General features: G+C 40.3%; 1 protein-coding gene and 1 long non-coding RNA gene across 2 annotated transcripts in view; one reads left to right on the top strand and one right to left on the bottom strand.

Moving 5' to 3' along the window:
- Positions 1–13,934: 13,934 nt before the first annotated feature.
- Positions 13,935–14,427, bottom strand: LOC113973142. The gene is made up of 2 exons (XR_003536152.1): positions 14,350–14,427; positions 13,935–14,220 (listed from the first exon to the last, which is right to left on the bottom strand). It is a non-coding gene; the product is annotated as an uncharacterized LOC113973142 (long non-coding RNA).
- Positions 14,428–16,488: 2,061 nt separating this feature from the next.
- PPP3R1 (protein phosphatase 3 regulatory subunit B, alpha) overlaps positions 16,489–27,230 on the top strand; it is a 39,535-nt gene continuing 28,793 nt past the window's right edge. The window contains exon 1 of the mRNA XM_027694876.1: positions 16,489–16,741. Within this exon, the coding sequence (XP_027550677.1) occupies positions 16,739–16,741 (3 nt within the window). The 5' untranslated portion in view covers positions 16,489–16,738. The remainder of the gene's footprint in view (positions 16,742–27,230) is intronic.

Below are 27,230 nucleotides of genomic sequence, written 5' to 3'. Positions count from 1 at the left end.
TAACTGATGAGTGAACCTCTCCCTGCCCTTACCTAGACCCATAACCCTTTCATTATATTTTCACTCCCACGTCCAGCTGAGGAGGGGAGGGATAGAGCAGGTGGCATCCAGCCAAGGTAAACCCACCACAACAAATACTGGAATTATTCCAAATTGCTTTTAATCATGCCTATAAAAAGAAATAATACTAAAACAAAAATGGGTCAGCAAAACTAATTGACAGTAGAAAAAAAAAAGGCTGAGTCCAGGTATGATAAAAAGGTTTCAGACCCCATCCAGGTTCACTGGGATTAGAGAGCACACAAACCATACTGAGTCAGGCCAAAACTCACTATATCTCCAATTCTAACACTGTTCTGTGAAGTTTTGCACATTTAGTTGCAACACAAGACCAAGTTAGTATGGATCACGCCCCCAAGTACCAGTTGCCTCAACTTTTCAGGAACTGAAAACTGAGGGAAAAAAAAAATCTGTTCATAATACCAGAAATAAAGAAGTTTGGTTTCTTGCATTTGATTGTCTGGTGTTAAAAAAGTTGAGACCTTCAGCTGAAGCTTTTATACAAGTGGGGCAATAAGGTGTTGGTGCTCTATGGATTTTTGGTATTTAACAAAAGTTAGGTTTATATCTGTCCCCTTATGTAAGCATAATACAAAAATCCTTCTCCTCTGCTCTGTGGCCTATTTTCACACAGGGAACTCAGTATTTTGGAGAATTTTGCATGTCAAACGCATCTGATCATCACTGCATACACCTTGTTCCTTAAAGCTAAAATAGGCTTGTCAAAATGTCAGTGGCAGTCATATTCCTTCTCCTGGCCATGTTTTTTGTTTTTGGGGGCTTTTTTTAAGCTAAAAGCATTACTGGCATTCAAACCAGCAAAGATACATCTACCTACAAGATTTTAAACCAAAAAGGGGTATGTGGGTGTGGATGTCTAATCCGGAACAGTTACAGTCATGATGGAAACCCCATTGGATCTCACTTGTAGAACACCTTATCCCTCAGCTGGGAGGGCCACATTTAGCCTTTGCAGCCATTCCCTGGAAGAGTAACAGGAACTCAAATGTTCCAACAGCATTCTTTTTGTCAGCAGTGCCAGAAATTTGATGTGCACGGGTTTTTTTGGAGGCTACCAGATCACTCAGTTTGGCTAATGGATGAAAAACTTGCACTGTACTAACACCACATATGGAGACCTGCAGACCCCAGTCTTCTTACATCTATACTCTTTTTTAAACAGTGCTCAGAACACTCATAAGATGTTTTTATTAGAGCTGCAGTCAAGAACACATCAGCTATAATGAAACAGTAAAATTTAACTGCTGCCAACAGCATTCTGCTTTGGTCTACAGTCAGTTTGAGCTTCTGCCCAACATCCACTTGCTCTCCACTCCCACAGAGTGACACTGAGCTGCTTCACAAAGAGTCCTGAAGTTTATTTTGCTTTTACTGCAACTCTTCACCATGCAGCTGCGCAGTAGTAAACATGACCTTAACATCGAGTGGAAGTTTGGCAACAACTTGATTGCAAATGTAATCTACAACAGCCACAGAAGGTAACCAAGCCAAAAGCAGAGCTACAGCTCTTAAAAACTCAGACTATAAATGGCTATACAAGATCACACTGCAGTTTGCTGGTGTGATTAACTGTACTGCTGTGCTACACCTGCAAATCATTTTTCTGTTTGCAAATACTGCAGAAATAATGCAGATGCCCCAGTACCTGTCTGTCTTCATATCAGGCAACACTATGGGAAGAGTAATAAATCAGTGGTACCCTTTGAAACATGCATTGTTAAACAAGTGTGGAAGTCTCCATGGGATCAAGACCTTGGATGGTGAAGTGATGACCTAAAGTGTGCTGGAAAATAAAATAGCACTGTAATTTTAAAGGCTCAAAATGATGGCCCGGTTAATGTAGCAGATAAAAAGTAAAAGCCTTCATCAAGTTTTTCAGTTGTTTTAAAATCTGAGTTTCTAAAGCTTTGTAGTTATAAAACACATACTATTGCAATGTTTTATAAGACAGAGGGAGCATCTGAAAAAGGAATACATTTGAGAGTTACTTACAAATAGGTTACAGAAATAGCTAGTACTAACCTTGCTGCTGTTAAAATGCAAGCTGAATTAAAAAGAAGAGGCTTTTCTGACAGCAATTGTCTAAGTAGAGATAAAAATAAGATAAAACTGAAAATAAAGAGATGCAGTAAGTTCATTGTAACAGAGCCCCTGAAGTGAACATTCTCATTAAATTCTGTGGTCAGTTTTCAGAGATCAGTATATGAGAAGAGACATCGAATTTCAATCCTGTTAGCATTTTCTTTTCTCAGAACAGCACCATGTAGATATACTCAGCTCAGGAATATACTTCCAAAGTCACAAAAATCACTTCAAAATTAATATGGGCTAGATAATTTCCTCACTTAAACTGGCTTAACTCCCAACCCAATACCTGTTTTTCAACAATTTCAGCTACAGCACAGTCAGGCCCCAAACAAGTGGCTTCTGCAGCAGCTTTGTAATCAGCTTAATTTGTAGCTGTTTCTCCCCACACTCATCACAGTCACAAATTCCTGACTCTCCCCAGTGCCTCACTGGGGCTCATGCAATCACGTGCTGAGGCAGATCAGAAGGATGATCTGGTGAACACTAATTTTCAGGAGGTTAATTTTCAGTCACTCCCAGGTTTCCGCCACGCTCGCAGCCACAGGAATATAAATAGTGGCACAAGGTCAAAAAGGTGTAGCTGGGACTGGCTGTGCCTCAACCAAATGTGCAACTGCATTTTCTTACAGAAGTTCAGGCCTTGGCTCACTACAGCATTTGCAATCTTGCTCAGCAAAGCACATCGACTTGAGGCCTCGTTACTATGGTGATGAGCATGGAAAAATGTTTATATATAATTAGATAAATTCTCCCTTCAAGGAAGCAGTTGTCCTTCTCACAGGCAGCTACTCATATTTTTTTAACTAAGTAGATGTAAAAAAGTATTAAAATTTTAAAGCTTAAGGTTCACTATTATTCATCCACAAGTTAATGACAATTTACATCTATAGTAAGAATTTTATAAAGCACATGAAAAATTAGTCAATGAGAAAGTCATGTCTTCGGAAAACTAAACTGTAAATGCCCTAGGAATTAAGCTAATGCTTGGTTTTATATATTTCAGGGTTTTGCTCAAGAAAAAACAGGAATGATTAATAGAACTATCTTGTTGTTTAACAAAGCTTAAAAAACACTTATTGAATAAAAAATGAATGTATGAGTCCTTTTCTTCTATGCAATCACTAAACTAAATCAACCCTACTCATAAAATAAGCAGGATTGCTTGTAGAGATAGAAGCAGTATTTCCTAACTCTAAACTTACTGTAAAAGCAATATGCTGACATAAACAGGTTAATTTAGTCGAAATGCTTAGCTCATAAACTCATGAGTAGCTTACTTCCTTTTTCAAAAGATTATGAATCAGCAATTACTGCAGAACCATCTGCCACAAAGATGAATATTCTTCTCGGGGTTTTGGGGAACCCTTTGCCAAAGCACTTACATATAACTTGGGCTTTTTTTTAATTAAGAAAATCCAGTCTTATAATGTGAGAACTAGTATCATTCCTTAGGATCTAAAATTGCTTTAAATTTAAGGAATGCTAAATTCAGAGTAGACCAGATGATTTTTTAGGATCAATAACTATAAAAACTAATGACAAAACTTAACCAAACACTAAATTCTTTCCTGAAGAAAAAGAAACAATTGCCAAAATGCAGCAGAAATACTGCCAGCTGATGAGCTGCCTCATTCTTCCCACTATGATGCCATCTGTTTCCAGTTCTTCCCTGTCCACATGGACTACACTCCTTCCAACTCTCAGCCTGACCCAGATCCAGCCCTGGTCTCAAGTCTGATAATGAAATCCAGCTTTACCCACCCAGTGTGTGTCAATAACTACACTGGTGGTTAGAGGTGGTGCTTTGGTGACAGCAGGCAAGTAAAGAGGCTGCTACTCCCAGACACCTTTTTCTTTCACTGAAATTTTTCCCCCTTCTCCACAGTCTGCCAACATGTGTATTCTCTCCCCAGCCCAACTGTTGGAGTAATTAACTTTAGAAAAACTTTAAAAATGTTTAAGCTAAGAGGGATAATATTTTAAGAACTGAGTTAGGAAGCAGCCACATGCTGGTTCATGCAAGTAGGTCATATGTGGGAAACCTCCAGTAAGAAAGGCAAAAACAATGGTATATTCTCTTTTCCTGCAGCATGGCAGGAGCCAATGTACACACCTGGTATCCAGCCACATGCTATAACCTAATGGTAAGGAATAGTGACATCTTAACACTAATAAAATCATTGAATAACATTTAGTTATCCTTTACATTTAGGCTGCAATTTCCTGCAAGGCAAAGATTTTCTTCAGTGCCCTGCATTTGTTGATGCACAAGAGATAAAAGGAAGATGTGAAGCTGATCATGAAGAAGCAGAGTGTAATTTTGACTTGCTCTAAGAATAGGCCAAACGCCTTCCTCCAGTTCGCATGAAAATTTATTACTGAAGACAATGCAGGTATTTGAGGGAAGAAACTCAGCTTAGAATCTGCATATCTCATCAGGAACCATCCAAATTTAAAGCATACTTTCTCAAACACCAAGGTTTACAGCTTTAGCATCTTCTATCAAAGGAGTTCTAAGTGACAAACAGTTACATATTTATAGAAGTGACCTTTGTTTCAATTGAGTACTTAGCCATAGCTGCAGAAAGCAGTGTGTTATTGCAAAAGGCACTAACTAGATAATTAGGTCAAACTAAATGTCCTGCTATCCTTAAAAACTATGTGCTACTATTAATTCACAAAGCATTCATTTACATTTACAAGACAATCCATAGCAAGGGACCAGATAGCCCCAAACACAGACACAAGAGTGAGCTCTCAGTTGTGCTGAGAGCCAGGTAAATTGCTTATTGTACAACTAAGTAAGTTCAAAGTGGATTTTCTCATATTTTGAGTTATTTTCCAACTTTTATAGTACACCGTCTCTCATTTTAGTTTTCATTTAAACATGAACATTAAGCGTTTAGTTGAGTATCTTTGCTGGATTCACCTTGAATTTAACAGTAGCACCAAAACAAAAAAAATATGAAGCTTTTAAGATTTGTCTCACTCTTAAGACCTAACATGGCTGAGATTATATTTTGACACTTTTATAAGTCAGGAAGAATCCTTTTTTTTTTCTATTTTTCTTCTACAAAAAAGTATTTAGGCTGGACATGTCAACCAATGTTGAATTTACCATATTTTAATGTAATACACTTTTTAGTAAGTAGTTATAGATTATATTATGCAAATATCAATGTACATATAAATACATCACATATTTGTGTGCGAATTTCTGAATCCTCCACCAAGTAGTGCTATTGTCTTTCAAAGAGGACACTTCAAAAGAGGCCTTAAAATTTACATGTCCACCTGAGACACCTGGTGTGTAAAGTCACAGAGCAAACGAATGACCAACTTGGTGTTAAAAATCCTCTACTTAAACTCAAGTCACGTAAACAGAGTATTAATGGAGGTGTTCCCAAAGTGACATCCAGGAAAGTGTGTACATTAGAAAACTTGTCTTAGATGTTAGGGTTATCACTTATCCACCTCACTGATGTTTAAGTGGTTGATTTGTTCATAGCTGTAGCAAAGAATCACTGTGATCCTGAGCCCGATTTGGCATCCCCAGCTCCACAGGAAACTTAGCATACAAGGGCTTAGTGATCCCACAAAACAGAACAGAAGTAACAGGGTGTAAGCTAAACCTTGTGCAGATAAGAATGTCTGGACCTGTTCTCTGGTCTTCATCACCACAGCAGCAGCACATTACTACCGGTGAGGACACATTTGACCAAGGTGTGGTTCCTGAACATGACCACACACCACATGGGGACATTAAGGATGCTGGAGACCCTATAGGTTGGCACTAAAGGAGTGGGCAAGAGGGGCTGCCCACAGCAACAGCTTTTCACTGGTCTGCTCAGGGATTCATCATGCTTCCAGCTCAGCCTCACTGCTCAGAGAAACTAGACAATCCCTGGGAAACTTTTTATGTCTTAACTGGAAGTTATCTGTAGAGCTACCTCAACCCAAACACTCACAAAATATAATTGTCCCAACTGTCAGGAGATACACAGGAGAAGACTCAAAGCTGGCTAATCATGAATGGAGATCTTAAGCAAACACTTAAACTGGCTACTATGATGCCAAGAACTATTTTAAGCTTTCATCATGTTCTACAGTACAGATCTACAGATGTATGGATTCAGCAAGAATGAACACCCATGTGTTCTAAACAAGATAATCATCTTCACTAACAGCTGTAAAATGTTACTAAAATACCAGTAAACTAAAGGCCTTACACTGTGAGGTGAGTTCTTCCTTAATGAATATACAAACCAGATATGTAATTGAACACTGTACAAACAAGATAAATTCTTAAACCTGTAGTTACAGTACTGCAAGTTCTTTTTTCTGGTATAGTTTTTTGTTTTTCTTTAAATTCTTATACACATTTCTCTCTGCATTAACATGAATTAAAAGATGCCATAGTCACTAGTTAAGTTGTATTTTACTTCAGTTAGAGAACTCCCAAGAAAGTACTGCTTTATCCACGGATCTCCAGGGCTTTAGAAGATTCCAGCCCTGACTGCTTCAATGATGGATGATTTTTATCTTAGTACCACAAGCTTTACTGGCTTTAGACATTCTCTGCTCCTTTTCAGCACTTTCAGGGGCCTTGAACAGGTAGCAGCATTTGCTCTTTAAAAAGTCCATTTGCAGGGTCATTTGGACGTTGCAGGATCTGGAAGGCTCTGAAAGCAGCTCAGCTCAGATGGGGGAAGATTTTTGCTTTGTTTTGTTTTTAAAACACTGCTTACTCCACACAGCTATTTCAAAGGATCTTACCTCCCAGGGTTTGCAACAGCTTTAGGCTACATCCAAAGGCTTTTGAGTGTTGGAAACCAGGTTATACTGAAAATTATTTCCCTGGAGAATTAATCTAAAATATGCTCTATTTATTGCACTCAGAACAGAGTGCTTAAAAAAACCCCTAAGAGCCCACACAAGAAGGGCTGCAGGTTGTTAATTGTGAAAGGTAGATCTCCATTAAGGTGTGTAAGAAAAAGAAGAAGCCTCCATACACACCAGACAAATTCTCACTGTCTAAGTGAGATTTCACTGTGCTACTGATATAGACTGACCTGGTCAGCAGAGGGAGATTGAGTTTCACTACCAAGAGGATTACAGACGTGCTCGTCCCTCACCCTAACAGCATCCCTTCTCTCTTCCCTGACCCTAAGCCAAATCCAGTAATAACTAACAGCAACTGCATTTGATCAGGAGAAAACTGTATTCCCTGCTGCTGGGGCATTCATTAGTCCTTTCCATCCCAGGGGATGATTACAGGATGCAGACACAGGGAATGAAAGCTTTCAGTTGCTTGCTCCTGAGGTCTTACTCAAAGTATTGCTAGAGCTGGAGAGGTTGCATCCAGCAAGGCAAGAGAGTATTTATCGATGACCCATGTTTATTGTTTGCTATATATGTCAAAATCAAGAAGTAGCCTTCTGCCTCACCATGCCACGAGGGTGTTTCTCAGCATGGTTTCTATTTGCAAGAGGGACAGAACATAAACATTTCCCAGACACATCCTACACTTTTAGCTCTGGGAAGGTGGCAAAATACTCCTGTGCGCACAACTCAGCCAGAAAACTGCAAATTACATTGACCAAAAAGCCACTACAGCGTTGTTTATTCTAGTCCAAAATTGGTGTGAGCTATAACAGGAAAAAGACACTGACTGCAATACCACTAAGCAGGTTCACCAGAATGGCAGTGTTGTCTCATCCACAGGCTGCTGTTACCTTGGAAATAGTGGGTCCCAGTGGAACTGTATACACCTCAGTAAATATTTGTCAGTTTTAACCCATGCAGTTGTAGCATTAGTAACATGCTTATTACAACACTAAAAGAATTTCCATATTGTTTTTAACACCAAGATTTACCTGCATTACAGAGCTTTCAGAGTATTGTGAGGTATAGATGTGTACCTCAAGTCCCTGGGCATTAACTGCCCACTGAAATTTTACCAGCTGTTCCTAAGTCTGCAGAAAGGGTCATGTAACAACTTCAGCTGAATCGGAAAAGACAAAGCTGAAGCTGATATTTTTTTCAACACAAATAGTCTAATCTCATTAGTATTATCCTGATAACTAATAGTCTATTCTTTTTTTGTGTTATACTGTTCTCTTAAACCTCTGTTTGGTTATTGACGCATAAACACGTGCACCCAAGTCACAAAATGTTCTGTTGAGTTGCCTATCAGCCAAAAAGCATTAGAATTACTACTGGTCTTATTCTTCCTGCCACAGACAAGGCTTACAGAACTGGGTTTTTTGAAACTAGATTTGACATTGAGGACAGCCTGGAGTATCTCTTGTTATGTATGTACATTATGTATGTATGTATGTATGTACAGTATGATATGTTCTGCATAAACTACGGATAGTACATGTGAGGAGATTATCATCCAATGGTAAAATTGTTCGGGCTGGAGCAAAATTCCAATGGTATTGCTTTACAGTACAAAATCTGAAGTTGCTTTCACTGTGCAAAGCAGGCTGAAAAATAAAATGCACAATTTTCAGAGAGCAGAATTCTTCCCTATTGACAGAGAGAAGAAAAATAGTACTGTATGACTAAGTCACCCAAAATTTCATGGTATTTACTTAGGAATTTCACTGTCATTATGCATACCTTTTGTCTACAAGGAAACAGAAGTAGCAGGGGGAATTCTGATATGAAAATATCAGAAAATGTCTTTATTCTGACTTTTGAAAAAACCTCTGGGAACATTGCAGGTCCTTCTGGAAGAGGAAAATCTCCATTTTTTTCTTGTGGGAAATTTGTTGTGGGAGAATTCAGGAACAGTATGATGGATCAGAAACTGTTGTTAAATTTACTGAAGTTATAAATCCATTCCACATCACAAAGTAGATGGTACTTTGCCAAATAGGTAGGAGGCAGAAGCATCATGACTTACAGCGTACCACAGTAACAAGCTGCACCGCATCCCTGGAAAGTGCCCCTTTTAATTAGACAGACTTCTGTAACATGAAGGCCCAAAGACTTAAATCACTCAAAATCTTCAGATTAACACAGATTAACAGCAAATCCAGCCAGGTTATAATTCCTGTAAGGGATTCCCTAACCTCTGTGCCAAGCAAGAGCTCCTAGCAGGTCTAGTGACTCCACACATGCAAAAAAATTTGCAGTATGTTACCTGCTCTTTCTCTAAGGAAGAGAAGGATGCCAGGAGGCTAAACCTATTTATGATTCCTTGGCTAACCATAACCACAAGTGCAAAACATTCAGTGAGAGAATCTATCCCTTCTGGCATTGGGATGAAAGAATAAAACCTAGGAAGCTCAAACACTTGTGATTCAGGACCTGAACCTGCTTTATTTGGACAAATCATGGAATCTCGATCCAGCAGTGTGAGCCTAACTTCACTCTTCTACTGAAACTTCACCCACCACTAAAGAGCTGAGGTGATTTTATAGTCCTGTGCCACACATCCAGAATACCTGAGGACGGCCATGGTAAGAAAAAGGCAGAATCCAATGTTGGTCCAATCACTGACAGACAGGCACAGTTGATAGATGAGGTACTTTACACCTTGAGAAAAGAATATCACCAAAAATAGTTTTGCCATGTCTAAAGTAGTAAAACCTGCCACAGCTATAAAAACACAGGTAGTATTTTGTATTAGCACCCAATTAGTTCCTTAGAAGTTCTTAGATGCTCTTCTGAATTCCCCTAGAAAAAAAAACATCCTATCCTGTGGTAAACACACTTAGTTGGCATACAGGGTTATACTCGCTCCTATTTCTCAAATGCAAATGACAAACCCCACAGTCCTCCCAAGAGTCTGCATGGAGCTGAGGCACAGAGTGAAGAATCCCACATGCACTACCCCAGTGCTGTATCATTGCCTCAGCCCAGGGGTCCTTAAACATCTACAGGAATACATATGATCATGCTGCATCATGTTTTCCTTGAAAGCTCTAGCAAGTTACTTAATTTTTCATACTGATCCCTGCACTGCAAATCAAAAGAGATTACATGAGCACCGAGATCATAGCAGTGTATGGAAAAATGCACAGCTAAGATGGATGCAATTTAACATACCACAGACAGCATTTGTTAATGCAATTATTTTTCTCTTCCATGGCAACAAAAGGGGTTAATAGACACAGAACCTCACACTAATTAGCTCCTTATAATACATACTGATATGCTAAAAGGTACTCCACATGACAACAACATCTATTGTGATTAGTTTTGAAAGAGTCAGGTATTCAAAATCTGTCCCTAACTCAAACTGTTAGGGGATCAGCAATCAAGCAATTACTCACTTTTCTCTCTGCCACAAGAAAAAGAATGAATAAATTAAGGCCTTTTGGCAGTGTTCCCATTCAGAATGTTGTTTCTCCATTAAATTATCGCTCTAGTTTGCTGCCTGAGTCATCACCTTCAGAATTTGTACTGGCCCAAGCCTGAACCAGTCAGCCAACACATGACCAGTGATAAAACAGTAATTCCAGAGATTGTTTCCACAAGATTGGAGTTACATACATTAATAGCTCATTAACAACCTGTGCAGGCCAATCTCTACAGCCTTAATCAGTTACTGCAGGAAGATAAGAACTTCACAAATCAGACCAATACATGTTGATCTCTAGCAGAGTTAAGCAAAATAAATAAACTTTTGCAAGGCTGATAGAGAAACACATCAGTGAAAAAATCCAACATTATACTTGTACAACACTTGCCTCCAGTTGTTGCAAGGTCTTTGAGCAGTCAGCCCATAACAGCTCCCCAGAACAAATGTCTTCTGAAAAAAAGCAGCCAATTATACCAACCTACAGCTGGATGCCACCAGGAAATCTTATAAAGTGCTAGGCAAACAAGATGATTACATGAAATTATTATGCAAACAGCAGTCTCAAAAAAAAAAAAGCAACCTTGTAGTCTCAATCTTTCTCGCAAATTGATTCCATCCATTTGTTCTGCAGAGAGCTATCTGATAAAGTGATGATTATAGGCACAGGGTCAAAGACACAGAAAGCATTTTTATCCCCAGTTTATCCTAGCCAGGACTGGCAGTAAGTCTAGGAAATCAGAAGGCTACTCTTCATAACACAGTTAAGAAAAAAACAAAAAGTTCCTTGCAATGATTTTCAATTTGTGGCTTCAAGTCCTTGGGGGCTATTAGCTACCACTGAGAGCTGAGAAAAAACAACCCTACAATCAGGTCATTTAATTCACACCACCTTGGGCAACAAGATCCACAGATCAGAAGCATTTACAACCACTGTCTCAGTAAATGCACCTAAGCTAGAGGCAACTGTACATCTTCACCTGCTCTAGCAATTTGAAATCCAGCATCTCACAGTGATGCAAAACGAGCCAGGGTAACTAAAACTCATCCTATTAACCTACAGCTTCACAAGGCTTCTGTGGCCCACAGCTTTACTCTAGTCTTTCATTAGACCAGTTTTCTCAGCTGTGCCTTACTGGATATGAAAAGTATAATCTTCCTCTCCTCCCAGGTCTTGGGTCTTGTCCTCTCACAAATATGCAAAAAATAAGGACAGACTCCCTTTGACTTCTTTCAAATGAAAAGACAGATACAGGAGTAAGAGAGATACAACAAGATGCACATTATGTTTCCAATCATTTGTCAGTTCTAGTCAGTATTGTATCTTTAGATTTGCTTATTATTCTACCCATTATTACAAATGAAACAAGAAGAATCAATATTGAATCAATATGTTTTACAGACATTAAGACTTCAGGACCTGCACTAATAGGGCAATTCAAAGATCCTGAGAAAGGACAGTTTTTATTTCTATCTTAAAAGGCTTCCTCTTTTGCTGATAAAGTACAGCTTCCCTTGCCCAGTCTAACTGAAAACACTTTCCCTCAAAGCCAGTTCACAAGGGTTGCTTTCCTGTCTTCCTTTTACAGAATTACAGAAGAATAAGAGTTTGTTTATTTTTAGAAAGCACTACTGGAACACATATGAATACACACATGTGCTTAGAAATTGTGTATTTTTGAGCTTTGTTGCACTGTCCCAGGAGTTTACCTGCCTTGCTGGGAAAAGCTGCTTACAGTCTGTTAAGGGTCAGGACAGAAGATTATTTAATTAGGTGGCAGCCCTCACACTGGGTTAACAGAGAGGTGAATGCTTCATACAAACTGCATCCAGCAAGGTTTGTGAGTAAGGGATGTTTATATGAAGACCAGCACAAGGCAAGACAAAGCAGGATACACTCAGGGGATCAAAGACACGTTATATTAAAAAACCTCAAAACTTAGAGACAGTTAAGGCATCACAAATAGTACTTTCAAAGACAAATGCTATGAAAAGAACTGTAGCTGGAGCCCAGACACATAAGCAGGCTGTTTCCCATACCTTAGGTCAAGCACTATACAAGTCACATCATTATGGTTAATAACACTTAAGACCCCAAACAGGTACAGTGTTTACATATTTATTTATCTGTAGCTAAATCAGCTTCCAATTACGAGGAGATTCAGAAGTTCTTTACAGTGAGAGTGGTAAAATGTTGGAAGGGCTTGCCCAGAGAGGTGGTGGATACCCCATCCCTTGAAACATTCAAGGTCAGATTGGACAGGGCCCTGAGCAAACTGATCTGATTAAAGGTGTCCATGCTCATGGCAAGGGGATTGGACTAAGTGGCCTTTAAGGTCCCTTCCAACTCAAACAATTCCATGATGTTATGATCCAAGTAGCAATGGTTGTAACTATGCTGCAGATGAGCTTTACTAATATCAGAAAGTGACAAAACACAGTGTTGTCTGAAACTTACTCTAAAAAAACCATTCACATATCCATATTTGCAAAAATATTAGCCAGAAATACAGATAATATAATGCAAAGTGTTAAATGGAAGTCATGGTTTTCTGCAGACTCTTACCTACTAACAAATTTCATCTTTCATTTTTAACTTCTTTAGAAGTCAGATACAAAAGAAAAGCAACTTAGGCACATTCACTCAACAGAAAAGGGAATTAAAACCAAATTAGCTCATCCTTGTACTGCATCTAGAGGTTCAAAACTACTAGCAGTGACATAACTGCATTAAAAGATAAAAATTGTGTTTTCACATGTTCTTGGCTTTCTCTACTTTCAACACAAAAAGGTAAAAATCAAGGTATTATATTCCTCATTTCTGTTTATTTTATTCTTATTACATTATGCAATCGAAATTGTAGCTGCCCACAACTTAGCTGATTTTACTCCAGGTTTACAGCTGCAAGACACAGCTGTAATGACAGAGATGTAAGCAGCAAGACCATTTTACATCAGAATTCCTTTTTCTTTTGGAGATCTTAAGTTATTGTTTTTTTGCTAGAGACCAGTCAGTTTTAATACAAGCCTTCAGCGAAATCTAGGAATATTTTATTCCTAGATATCTTATCAACTAGATTTTTTTTTCCCCAAAAAGAAGAGACATCCTAGCCATCTGTATCTGTTAATAAAACAGGCAGAAAATTCCTTCCCTGGATCAGACCATTTTCTGATGTATAACCTGTCACTGTGGCCAGGCCCAGGTCCTTACTGGCAAGGCCTGTTTTGTTGATTTGTTATTAACTTAAAACTTACACTTATTTTTCAGTGTTTGTTTTGTTTTTACCTTGTACAAAACCATTCAGTTTCACTAATCACCACCTTCTTCATTTACTTATTTTTGCCAGAGTTTTTTGTGCAGTCTCCCTGATCCACGCTTGGTTCTTCCTGCTCAAGCCCCCCCCCTTGCTGTGTATCAGTTGGGAAAAGAACATTCGTCAGTCATTAACAATTTCTAAGAACTGCTCGTTTATTGCTGTGCTTTGCTTCAATCTTTTAGATGAGAACAGCTTCTGATCTGTTCCTGAACTCCACGGTCACCCTTCATTTGTCCAGGTTCCTGAGCAGCCATCCATATGGGATATTCCCAATTCATCTTAGCAGTTGTGCATCAGCATTTGATTTCAAGATTCCAGGTTCCTCCGTGAACTCTTAAGGTAACCTTTGCTAATCTTAGATCAGCTCAGACTCCCACAAATAGGGCAACAGTGACAAGGCAGTTCCTTTTCCAGAAGGAGCTGAAGGGAGAGGAAATTACCATTTTAGACTGGCAAGCTCATGCTCTCAGCTACAGTCCTAAAAAATTAGCCTGGTTTTAAAGCAATAATCCAGTCTTCCCTTCCCCCACAAATTAGCTCGTCATTCACCTTGAAGTTGGCAGAATTAATTTGCATTTTCCTGGCAAAGTGTCTAGCTGTTGCAAGCCAAATAGCAAATGCCTGAAAAACAACATCAACATGGTACCAAATCTTCTTTTTGGCAGTTTTAACACAACAATATTTTATATGTAATTATTATTTTCACATCACTACTTCATTTGTCACAGTGTTATGCGCTGTGTCATGGTGCTCCAAAATAAACACATTCAGCAGAGAGAGCACAGAAAGGGAAAAACAGCAAAGGGAATGTGAAATCAACCCATCTTTATTCACTATTTTATTTTATCCTTCACAGAGTTTTTTAAAGGCGTCATTTGGCCTACTTAAAACTTCATAATATATAGAGATCACTCCCTGAGGGTCAGCCTTACTTATGCAAGCAGTTGCATTGCCCTAAATCTTGCCTCAAAGGGGTTACTAAGACTACATCTTTAATCTGAGTTTGCATTCAGCTGTATCAGTTGTTTTATTTTGTAGACTGTCCAAGGTACAAAGCACTAACTACTGTCATGAAACCACAAAGATACATGCATACACTTCTAAGAATTATCTCATCCCTGCTCAACTCCTTTAGTTTTGTATAATTAACTATTAACACAGTACTCTAAAAATCTGTTAAGTATGGGGGTTGGACTAGATGATCTCCAGAGGTCCCTTCCAACCCTAAATATTCTGTGATTCTGTGATTCTTTACTTAACAGCTTCAAGCCTGGATAGCGTCTTGCAATATAATATTAAAAAACTAGGGAAAATAACAGCCAGGACACAGGGAGAGCAGGCACCTCTCAAAGCTAGGTTTCCAAAGGCTCCTTGTGCTTGTGCTGAGCTTTCTCCCTGCCAAGATTTTTTTTTTTTTGCCTTTTGCAGAAAGCAGAAGTCACACGAGGAAGAAAGCTTAAGAAGCAAGGGCTCCAACAGCACAGCTTATAAAAATACATATATATATGTGACATAAATATATATACAGCTTATGGCTGAGGGGGACCAGCCTAAGCAGAGGGTGTGTGGGAGAACAAGGACAGCTCTGGCAGCTCCCCCAGGAGCCTTTCCCCAGGAAGAGGCCTGAAGGAGCAAATGTGACTGTTGTCAACAGCAGAGCTGTAGTAGAGCAATAAACCTCAAGTTTATTAAGGTGTTTCAGCCTTACTATTCAGAGGTTTATTTCTGCTCCTTTGTTCATGCTTAGGGATCCCCATCCTTGGGGCTTTTCAGGACTTTTCATGCCTTTGCTGTGGCCACACAGTTGCAGCTGACCTGACCCAGGTCACGCGATCGTTTGTGAAATTGTACAGAAAAAAACAAGTATATGTTATCACCCAGAATTAGTTCTGGGGTAATAGCAAAAAAAAACCAAACCAAAACCAAACCAAAAACAAAAATCAAAACACAAAAAACCAAACCAAACCAAACCAAAAAAACTCAGGTGTTTTTTTTCTGTAGCAACACTCAACACACAAGGCCTTGTAAAGAGGATCTGCTGGCAGCAAAGCAGTCCCTCAAAATGCCTTTTCCTTGCACTTTTATGAAAAGAAGCTGAGGGAGATGGGTTTGTTTAGCCTGGAGAAGAGGAGGCTCAGAAGGGAGTTCATACAACAGCCTGAAAAGAGGTTGTAGTGAGTTGGGGGCCGGTCTCTTCTACCATGCCTGCAGTGAGAGGATCAGAGGACACGGCCTCAAGCTGAGAGAGGCCAGATAGATTAGACATTAGAAATTCAGGTTAGATAGATTCAGATTAGTTATTAGAAAAACAATTTTTCAGTGTTCACGGTGGCCAGGCATTTGAACAGATTGCCCCAGGGAGGTGGTGAAGTCACCATCCCTGCGGGGTGTTTAAGAGACATCTGAATCTGGCGCTGGGTGATGCATTTTAGGGGTTGAGTGATTTAGGGACTACAATGATTTAAGGGTTACGGCAGTAGTACTGGGTTCACGGTTGGACTCGACGACCCTAAAGCTCTCCTCCAACATTGATGATTTGACGACTCCGCGAACTCCCCCCTCGGCCATTTTACCCTCCCCGCCTCCCCCCTTTCCCTCGCGGTGACGTCACGGCCCGGCCCCGCCCTCCGGCGCGGCGGAGTGCCCGGATGTGGGAGGCCCCGCCCCCGCCGCCCCGCGCCAGCGCCGCTCGCGCCCCCTCCCTCTCTCCCTGCCTCCCTCCCTCCCTCCGTCCCTCCCTCGCTCGCTCCGTGCGCGGGTCAGCGGAGCCTCTGCCGCAGTGCCGGGATTTGGGATCGGGGAGCGGGGCCGCCAGCGGGATCGGGGGAGCGGGACCGGGGAGCGGCAACGGCGCCGGCGACGCCGGACGACGCACAGCGAGGGCCGGGGCTCGGCGGATTCATCAGCGGGGGAAGACGCCTGACGCCCACCCGCCGCCATGGTGAGGGACCCTCCTCTCGCTTCCCCCCTCCCTCCCTCGCTCGCTCTTCCCACCTCCCCTGCTCCCGCCCCGCCGGAATATTCCAGACCGGGTCGGGAGGGCCCCCCACCCCCGCGGCCCCGGCGCTGCCCTGCCCCTGACCCGGCTCCTCCCGCCCCCGGGCCGGCCACGTCCTCCTCGCCGGGCTCCCCTCCCTCCCTCCCTCCCTCACGGCGCTCCCCGGGGGCGGGCGCGGCCCCCGCTTGCCCCCGCTTCCCCCCGCCGCCCACGGAGCCCCGCAGCCTTCCCCGCCTCCTGCGTCCGCCGCCCCGGCAGCGCTGGGGCTCGGCCCTTCCCTTCCCCGGCACCCCGGGGGGTTCGCGTTCCCCCCCCGCCCCCCTCCCGGGGGACTGCGCCTCGTCTGCTCTCCAGATGCACCGGGAGCTGTTTGGAAAACGAAACCCCGGTGCCGTGCGGGGGTTGTTTGGCAGCTCCGCGGGGTTCTCCCCCCCCGCCCCCGGTGCAGCAGCAGCGCTGTGCTGTTGGTGTGCAGGGCCCGCAAAGCTGTGAATGCACGTAGCCCACGGGCTGGGTGATGTGCTCTTTAATGGGGATGGTGCTGGGATTTGGCGCTTCCAAATAGGATGGTTTGAGGGGAGGTATGCCGTGTGTCCAGGTGCGTGTGTGGGACAGTCGCTCTGTTTTTTCGATCATGACGGTTTAAATTTCCCTTTTTACTGCCGTAAAATTTAACCCGGAGATACAGTATGGAGTCCTGTAGTATTTTACGTCGACACTAGGGGTTGTCTCCTGCTTTTCACCGCTGCCAAGAAATCAACGCCCTTTTTTTTTTTTTTTTTTAATAAACATTTGTTTTAGCCTAAATTATCCGGTGCCCTGGCTGCAGGAAGACCCTGACAATATTTTGGTTTTACAGCTGGAGAAGTGCAAGTGGTTTAAATTTTTTCGTCCTTAACCCTTTCACAGCAAGGCCAGCTGTTTATCACATTTCACATTAGACCTCACAGGGCCTGGGGGTCGAAAATGGGTTTCCTTTTGTTTTTAAGCAGGGCATTCCTTTAAAAATTAAAGTTGTGGCAGAAACTAATGCGCCATGCTCAGGCTGCTTTTTTGTGTACACTTTAATATTTGTTAGATGTGTATTCAGAGAAATGTTTTGAAATGTGTAAAGGTTTGGTTCCAGTTGGGAGTGCATTAAGACTATGATTAAAAAACACTCGTATTTTAAGAACAAGGTATTAATAAAGTTGAGACTTAAAAAGAAAAAAAAGTTATTATAATTTAGGCCATGGTTGCAATACTGCTAATTACTGTGAGCATATAGATCATCATGGACAGTGATCATCTCCCAGAGAACAGTCGTGCTCATCCTGCCAGTAGCTGGAACTTCTGTGAAAATTTTGTTCCCAAAGACTTGCCTGATGAGAGAGACTAACATACACAAAAAGAAGGAAAATGTTGTTTAACCGTGATGCCCGTGTGTGTGTGTTAATGACTTGTCATGAACTTAACTTTCAGGTACGATTACCTTTGATTAGTTTTCCCCTCCATCCTGTCATTTTCTGGTGGTATAATCATGTTGATTATTACTTTGTCACTTCATGAATAGTATTTGTGTATGATCCATTGCAATGTGGAAATGCAGATACTGTGAAAAAAAGGTGTGCTGGATGTTATCTCTACCAGTAAAGGTGCTTGTTTTCTCACAGAAGCATAACAACACTGGGAGATTTTCTCTGTGGTTGTATCACTACACTGGTTCTGGTAACACCTGATCTTAGGTACCCTGTGATCTGAAAACTGACTAAACATTTTAACAAAAACACCCCCAACGTTTCATTTCAGTTGCCATTCTTTTTATTGTCATTACTGAGTGGATGTTTTCACTGAAAGAGTTTAGTTTTAATGATGGAGTACATCTTGCTTAAAACTTTATACTATTAGAGCAGATCAATTTGGTTTTCACAGCTTGGAGCAACATTTCTTCTGTGTTCTTACAGGAACAGAGATCTGACAGTTATGGTAAAAAAAAGGTGAATGTATTGTTGTGTTCATAGTAGGTGGCTTAAGATAAAAACATCTAGTGAGTCAAAGAATGTAGTTCTGGATGCTTTGGTATAGCCAGTTCTAAAATAATCTGTCAGAGCATACGATGATGAGTCCATTACATAATGCCAGAAGTAATGTTGATAAGCTATTTTTGTCAGAGTTGACTTAGCAAGTTTTTCCTATGAGTAGTGTTTTCTAGGAAAAGGTAAACAGCACAGACGGAAGGTATTAAACAATCTTGGTTTTGGATAGATAAATTGTGTTTTCTTGGGATGATCTGTGTTCTGGTTCATGTCCAGCTCTTAAACTTTATAGTTGTAGTACAGAAGCCACAGAATTCTACAGGAATCACCACAAACATATTACACGGTGCACCCATCTTAGCTACACTATTCCGTTGTTTTGACTCATTTCACTTGAACAGTAGTGCCTCTGGTGAATTTTCTCCAGCCAGAGCTGATCTAACACTGTTCCTAAATTACTGGAGTCAAGAACCACCAAACCATTTTTTTTTCAATAAAACAAAGATAAAGAACCCCGGAAGACCATCTTAAATAATTGTTTGCTATTTAGCAGAGAAGTTATTAAGTACTTTGATTCTTAGCTGAACAAAAAACTGGTTATTCCGTTATGAAATCATAATTTCACTGCTATCATGACAAATATCTAGATAGTCAGTTCAGTTTTGTAACAGCTGGCAGGAACTGAAAGGCACTCACAGGGTCTGTCTTCCAGCCCACTGATGGGCTTCTGCCACAGGTGGAATAAATGGTCTAGGGTTCAAACTGTGGGGTTCATGTACGAGTGTGAAGTATTCGGCAGGCTTATTTAAGCCAGGTAGTTTAATGGAAGATTTTATTTTGGAAGTGATTCTCAGAGGCCAATTTGAATATGTAAGTTTCCTTAACTATGTGATCTAAAAAGGAAGATAGGGCCTGTTGATGCAGAAGGAGAGAGACTTTTAAAAAGTAATTCTATTTTTTTCACCATTTCTATGGTAGAAGTAGAATTCTGTTTTTATGTGGTTAAACTATTTAACAACAGGGAGGAATAAAAATTGAGTAGTTGAAGGGAGAATGGTTTGTGGTGGGCATACCTCAGAAACTTCAGTGTATTCATCATCTAACGAATGCATCTGGCTTAGCAATGAAAGGGAAACTTTAGGGGAGTGAGATTAATAACATCTAAATTGTGGGTTTTATTCATATCTTAAAGGAGATGGGACTGTCTTCTGTCAATCAGTGCCAGAAAAGGCGGATTCAGTAATTCTGGTATTTCTGAGGAAGCAAGATGAGGCAGAAATGGGCATTTTGGTGCCAAACCATTTCTTGGTCTACTTCTGCCTCCTCACAGAATGGGTCAAGTTGGAAGGGACCACAGTGGGTCATCTGGTTCAACTTCCCTGCTCAAACAGGGTCATCCAGATGGTTCTGGAATATCTTCAGTGAGGGAGACTCCACACCCTCTCTGGACAACCTGTTCCAGTGCTCAGTCACCCTCACAGGACAGGAGTTCTTCCTCATATTCAAGTGGAACTTCCTGTGCATCAGTTTCTGCCCTTTGCCTTCTGTCCTATTGCTTGGCACCACTGAGCAGAGCCTGGACCATCCTCTGAAACCCTCCCCTGAGATACTGATACACATCAGTGAGGTCTCCTCAGTCGTCTCTTCTCGAGGCTGAACAGGCCCAGTTTCCTCAGCCTTTCCTCATAAGAAAGACGCTCAGTCCCTTAATTCTTTGTAGCCTCTGCTGGGCCCGCTCCAGCTCTGTGTCTCTGTTGTCCTGAGGAACCACCATTTCCATCTTTTGTGTCAGAAGGACCTACAAAAGGTTGAATCCAGCAATGAAGATCTTGCAGCTTTCCTGTAGCTGGGTGTTGAATCAGTGCTTACCTGGCAGTGTTACAGAAGGAATTGTAGGTGTGCTTAATAGTGTTCTCCTACTGTAATTCATAAATTACACTTGCATAAGGTTTTTTCAACATTGCTATGATTTTCCTTCTAGTTAAAAGAATTATTTTGCTTTCCTTCCCCTTTTTTACTGCCTGTGTTTAGCTGTGTTTCACTAAAGAAAATTGTACCCTCTCCTAAAACGTGTTAAGTCTGAATGGTAGTTGAGCATGAAATTCTTATGACTTCGGTTTAATTACATGAAATGGTGACAGAAAATTGTATTCATAGAAAAATATTTTTTTGTGATTTGAGCTAATATATGACTTCTCGAAAGCAATTTTCTCTTAATTTCCTTGCCTTTCCTCTTCCCTCCCAAGCCTGTTCTCCCTGCTCCGTGGAATACCATTTGTGAACTTGTAATTGGGAGAAAAAAATGCACTGTGCTGTTCTTTGTTCACTGGTAGCCAGTTCATTTAGCGACACATTTCCCAGTTTTCCATCCTTCTCCTTTTCTGGACTATATATTTTCTATTTTCCTGAGCTTGTTTATTCCTTTGTATTCCCTACAGAAAGACCATGGGGGCAAAGGGAGCTGGCTGTTCCCATGCTTCCTACATGTTTTTTCTTTGCCAGAATCAGCAGAAACAGGGAAGGTGCTACTGTGCGATGTCCTTGTCACGATCGAACTCCTCTGCTTCTGGAGGAGCAAGCACTGTGAGGATGGGGGAGTAAAGACTGAAGTGATGGGGAAGGAATGATGAAAGACATGGATCTACATCAAAAGAGGAGTGAAAAGTGCTTGTGCTTAAAGGTCACGCAGTTGGAACCTCTGAGTAGGATACCGTTAGAAAATAGGCACGTTGTTTGACTTGCAGGCCAATGGTAATTAAAATATAAAAAAGTTGGAACTCCTGGAAACAGTAAGAATTTTATTGGCTGACTTGATTATATAAATTACTTAAACATGTTCTTTCTTTCCCAAAGACTGTAAGAACGTATCTTGTTGTGCTCTTGTGAGCTGGTAAATATTGTCCCTGTTCTGCACATGAAAAAGGGTTGAGGTCATGACAGGGTAATAACCTACCCAAGGTCCCTTTTATTGTTTAGAAGCTAACATTAGGATGTGATACTGGAAATGGATGGTGTGTTTGCAGCTCTGAAAAGAAATATGTCTAAATCAAATTAACTGCTAAAAAAATTGAGGTCTTGAGCTGTGTATTGTCCATTGGGCTTGGGGCAATGGACCAATGGTGTGCAACCGTTAAAAGCTTGGTCACACACTACCTTCTTCCAACATCTTTGTAGCACCGTGTTTGCCACTTAAAGCAACTTCCTTTAGAGATTAGACCTGGAAATGGGCCTTTAATGTCCAATAAAAGCTATTCTGTTTCTTCCCTGTCAGTGGCCTAAGTAATCTCAACACCAGCAGTGTCAGAAAGATTGGCTGCAGAGATTGCCTTAATGTGCTGAGTGAAGTGGGAAAGACTTGGCACGCACCAACGTCTTTTAATCTGGAACAGACAGATCTTTCCATGTACCAGCTCAGGTATTCTGGGGAAATACAGGGCTAGAAGCAATATATTCTGCCTGATCTATGATGTAGCTACATTATTTTGGTCACTGTGTGAAATACTGTATTTCCTTAGTAATACTGAAGTGACTTTAACCAGGGTTAAGCTTAAACTATGGCTTGTCTTCCTATTCAGAGTTGTTTTGTTTTTTTTTTTTGTTAAGTTTCAGGTGTGTCTAAGAATAAACCCCACGTCTTTCAAGTGAAGTGATTTTTGGAGTGTCCATTCTTTTTAATCTTAACATTTTGTGTAGCTTGAAAGTTTGGGTTTGGTAGCTATACTTTATTAGGCTTTTTCCACACACAGAAAGACCACTTTTTATATATTGCTGCTGGATTGTACCTACCACAGCCACAGGCAATTCGGGTTGTTGATGCTGCAAAACATGCTGGAGACTATATCTGACTCACTTGTAACTTGACAGTCACTTGGCCCTGCTATTGATACTCCCTTCCACAATAAAGGAAGAATCCCTCAGGATATAAATAATCCTGAACTGCATTAAAGAAGTCTAGGAAACCCTTTAAATGCTTTGGATTAAAGGACAACGTTTCTCCTGAACTGCCAATAAAAATCTTGGCTTCTGAGCTGTAAACAGGTTGTGCCAGTTGGTGAATATTTGCGAAGTCTGTGTTGATGAACGTTTTTAGGCAAACTTAAGGCAAAGAACAGGAGCTCCCCCAGTAAACTGATACTGTGCTTATTCAGCCAGCTTGAAGTCCACAACACTTTATAACATTGTCTAAGTTATGTAAAGTAGGAATTAAAAAAAAAATGTGTTAAGGCATCTATTGATGAAATTCTGTCAGAATTTGGGAGGGGCAGGAGAGGAAGGAACGGGATAACAGATAGGAAGCCCAGAAATGAAAGCCAGGGAAGACACTGAGCTACTGGAAAAAATAAATTTGGCTGTGATTCTCACAAGAATATAATCCTTGGGTCATTTTTAAATGCTATGGAACTTTTTCTTCCTCCAGTATATTTGTGACAAATATGGAAGTTTTTTACCCTTTAGTTTCAGCATCTAGAAGCCACAAGACTATTTTTCTACCTCTTTTCTGTTGTCACCCTGTGAGTAGCCCTCTGTATGTTTTCAGGCGTTTTGGTTTTTTGGAATAGATGGTAAAAACCAAAAAAACTGTTGTTTCACTGCTGACTGTGTAGGTTCTGAATAGCATCACTGAAGTTGAAAGACGTCACTTGAATTCCCTCTGGTCAATGATCCTATGACTTGCAGAGAGGACTTTAAAAGGAGTTGTTTTCAGGTTCTTTTTTTTTTTTTTTAATTTAACTTCATGGATATGATTTCAGCCCTGAACTTGTGAAGTAGAACTCATGTACTCTGCAGGCATGAACAGCTTTTCAGTGCTGTATGTGTAAGATGTTCCCTTGGGGAAGTTTAATTTAGTATTGAGCCACTGCTAACAGGCTTAGCACCTTGGTATCTGAGCAGTCATGGGTCAATTTTGTTGGTAATGCTGAAGTGTCACTTCACAGATTTTTTTAGATTAAAGCTTTATTGAATGTGGATCTGCTAACAAGTCTAGGAAAAAAACCCATGATAAATAGAAGAACTTCTAAACAGCAATAATAAAAATGCTATATGAATAAATAGACTTGATTTTTATATTTGGCTTAAATAGGCTACCTTGGTGCTCTAATCACTGTTCTTCACAGGGATATCAAGCATAATATCTGTTCCTTGCTTATTCTTAAACTTGTTAGTTTTCCTGAAACATTTTATTCAAAAGTTTGTTCATTTTAGTAATAAGATTAAAGCGTTTGCATTAGGTACCACTGTTTGTTTGTTTGTTTGTTTATTTCAGACAGTGCATTGAAAAATCAGATTATTAATACATGTAATTTGTAAAATATGAAAGGTTAGTAAGTTTGTAGTCTTGGATATTAGAGTGCACCTCTAGTGTTGGTGCAACTGAGTTTGCCAAAGGTCAGTTCTGAAAAATTCTCGTTTGAGAGGCCTTGAAAAAAATGGAACAGTGAGTTAGAAGGTGACAAAATGTCCCTTCATGGTGAGAAAACAAAAAGTTACATGAGTAAAAGGGACTAAAGTTGAGTGGAAGGAGAAGATGGTGATTTAGGATTTAGGCATTGCATGATGTAGTAATACTTCACTGCTCTGTAGCAGGAGGCAGAGCATCTGAAGATTCCAGAAAAATTGGTTTGAGGGAGAGAGTGTGCACGGGGCTTAGAAGATTTTATCTTGGCTTCTTTCTAAGAGCTGTTGCTCAGCTTCTGTGCAGTGTGTGTGAAGTCCATCCACATTATCCAGCGCTTCCCAAAGAGCTGTTAAACCCCTTGTTTTAAAATTAGAAGTGTTCTTTGGTTTGCAGTTCGTATTACTGGTGTACAAATGTATGCATATTTATTATCTGCTGCCTTTAAGGTTTGCAAATAGTAAATTTTGAAAAGTATGGCATGTGAAGAGATGAGATAAGGAGTAGCAGAAAGATGACGGCCTGTGGTTCAGAGGGCAGGTTGTGTTTACATGCACAGTCGGGTCAGTCTTTGGGGGGTTGGATGCACTTGTACTGTGCCTTGGACTGGAGTCTTGATTGTGAGCAACTGGGAATTATTACTGGAAGTCACTGGTGCTCTGCAGGGGTGCATCCGCTTGACTTATTTTGGGACCTGCAGACCCTATAAGTAGCAGTAATTTTTCTAATGCTGCATTGTGTGTGCTTTTATGCTTGCTTTTATGTACATTTATGACTTTAAAAAATTTACAGCTCTTCAGGAACAGCTGTTTCTGGTTGTATTGCCATTTACAGCAATTAATGAGCTTAGACTTCTGTCAGGATGAAGGGATCTTTTCTTTAGCGAGTGCTACGAACCTTTTACTTACAGATGTTAGCAGTATTTTGGTAATGAGATTTTAGATAATTCTTCAAACATTTGACATGGTTGTTTATAAGCTACTGAAACTGGGTTGGAATTCTAATTTAATCTTTTGAGTACCCTTTTATTAGCTTGTAACAAAGTGACAGATGTCTCTATTTGATACTCGGTATTTACATTCCTGTATATAAATACAAGAAACAAGTCAGTTCCTGCCCTGAAAAACGTTACCTAAAATATTCTGTCTTTTAAATAACATTTGAATATTACTTCATATAACCAACTCCTGAATGGACATCACCTCAGCATTATGATAAGTCAGTAGTTTCTCCATGACACAGGTTATATAAAGAAAACTCTTTCGAGGTTTTGGAATACTGCATAGCAGTGAAAACCTTAATTGAAAGCATTGTGCTATTTTTTATGTTTTACTATATTTCATTTTGCTTTTCTTTCATTGGGAAGTCTGTGATAATTGGGAGACGTTGGAAATTTGCAACGCATCTTTTTTCAGAAAACCAATTGCTGATTTTTCTGGAGTTCTAGAGTGTTGGCAATTAAGTGTTCACTTAGAATGGAAGCTGGTAATGCCCAGAAGACCTGTTTAATGTTGTGTAAAATTCTTAATATTGTAATTACAGTGGTTTTGATCCCTTTGTATTGAATCAGAGTTTTGGTAGGGCCTGTTTTCAAACCATATGACTCATCTTTATTCTTTTCTGAATTCTTCACGAATCCTTGAATGGCATAAACTAAACCTGAGTTTGTTAAAATGTCTCAGTTTAATAGGTGGCACCAATAAGTTCTGATTAAGTTATTTTCCTTTAGTAAAAAAACAAAGCAAAACAAACTAAAGAAAATAACTAAGATTAGTGTTAACTATGGTTAAGAATACCAGAATACAAATAATCTCTATTTTTCAAATTCAGTATCTGTGCAACAATTCCCCTTCAGTACAGTCTGCTTCTTCCTTTGATTTGCACATCTTTCCCAGTTCTGCATCTTTGACTCCTTGATTGTTCTTGTCAGTTTGTGAAATCAAATCCCATTTTTGAACTGTCTTTTCTGTTTTGAGATAATGTGTCATTTTCACAGCTCTTCACAATGTTCTTCAGCCTCTTTTGTGATGGATCCTGAATGACACTTTGCCTACTTTGTGATCTTTTTTACTGTACTGTTTCCCCTTTCTCCCTTCTTGTCGTGCAGGCTTAGAACACTCACCTCCTTTGAAACTCAGATTTCCCTTTTTCACACTAAGTGATACTGAACTGTTTATGAGTTTGTTACATGGGAAGAAGGGCTGGTGACAGCACCTATTTATGCAGCCTGTTTGTGCAGTACTGTGTGACTTTCCTGTTTTAAGCCCTTGTGGTAGAGCCTGTGTGAACTGCTGATACTTTCTGAATTGACACTTAAACTTCCCTGCTCAAGGGTGTTTTAATAAAACTGTTAGTAAACTGTTGTGTGCAGTAGAGCTGCATTGTCTTTCTTTTTCCTCCAGACCTTCTCAGATTCATTTAAAATACATCTGCAACTATTCCCAAAGCCTTACCCTTTACACTTTAACACATTACTGAATGCACTGGTAAAACCTAAAAACTTAGGATAATCAATTGGTAGAGAAAGATGTACAGGTCACATTGTTCTTGACTGTTTCCAACCTGCTTCTTGAACAGGAAATTATATTCAACTGCAGTGTAGTCTTTTACACTAAGTAGCATAGTACTGTTATATGGTGCAGCATAATCTGTTAATGTATCTTTGCTGTTTTCTTTCCTCTCGCAGATACCACTTGCAGTGAATCTGCTGTGTCTAAACCCCCTAAAAATATGAAGCCATCTAAACTTACTTTCTAACTGATGGTGATCTTTGCTTGCTCAACTTGGTTAACAGTTTGTGGCAAGGGACCTTTATGAGCTACATGAGAAGCAAATATGTTAATTAATGTTTGTTGGCTGCTGTTGGAGGATAACACGGTCCATTTCATTTCCATGTATGTTCTCATCTTCTGTGTTTGTCTCAGCCTGATACAGATGTGAGATACATCTGATGAGGCACAAGGATCTGTGGCCATTTCTTGCGGAAATTAGGAAGGGGATTTGTTTTCTTCACTTGGGGTTC

This window comes from Neopelma chrysocephalum, unplaced genomic scaffold, assembly GCF_003984885.1.
Source record: "Neopelma chrysocephalum unplaced genomic scaffold, ASM398488v2 Primary Assembly neopelma1_99, whole genome shotgun sequence".
NCBI lineage: Eukaryota > Metazoa > Chordata > Aves > Passeriformes > Pipridae > Neopelma > Neopelma chrysocephalum.
The sequence above is the reverse complement of the archived record's forward strand: the minus strand, read 5'-3'. Positions and strand labels throughout refer to the sequence as shown.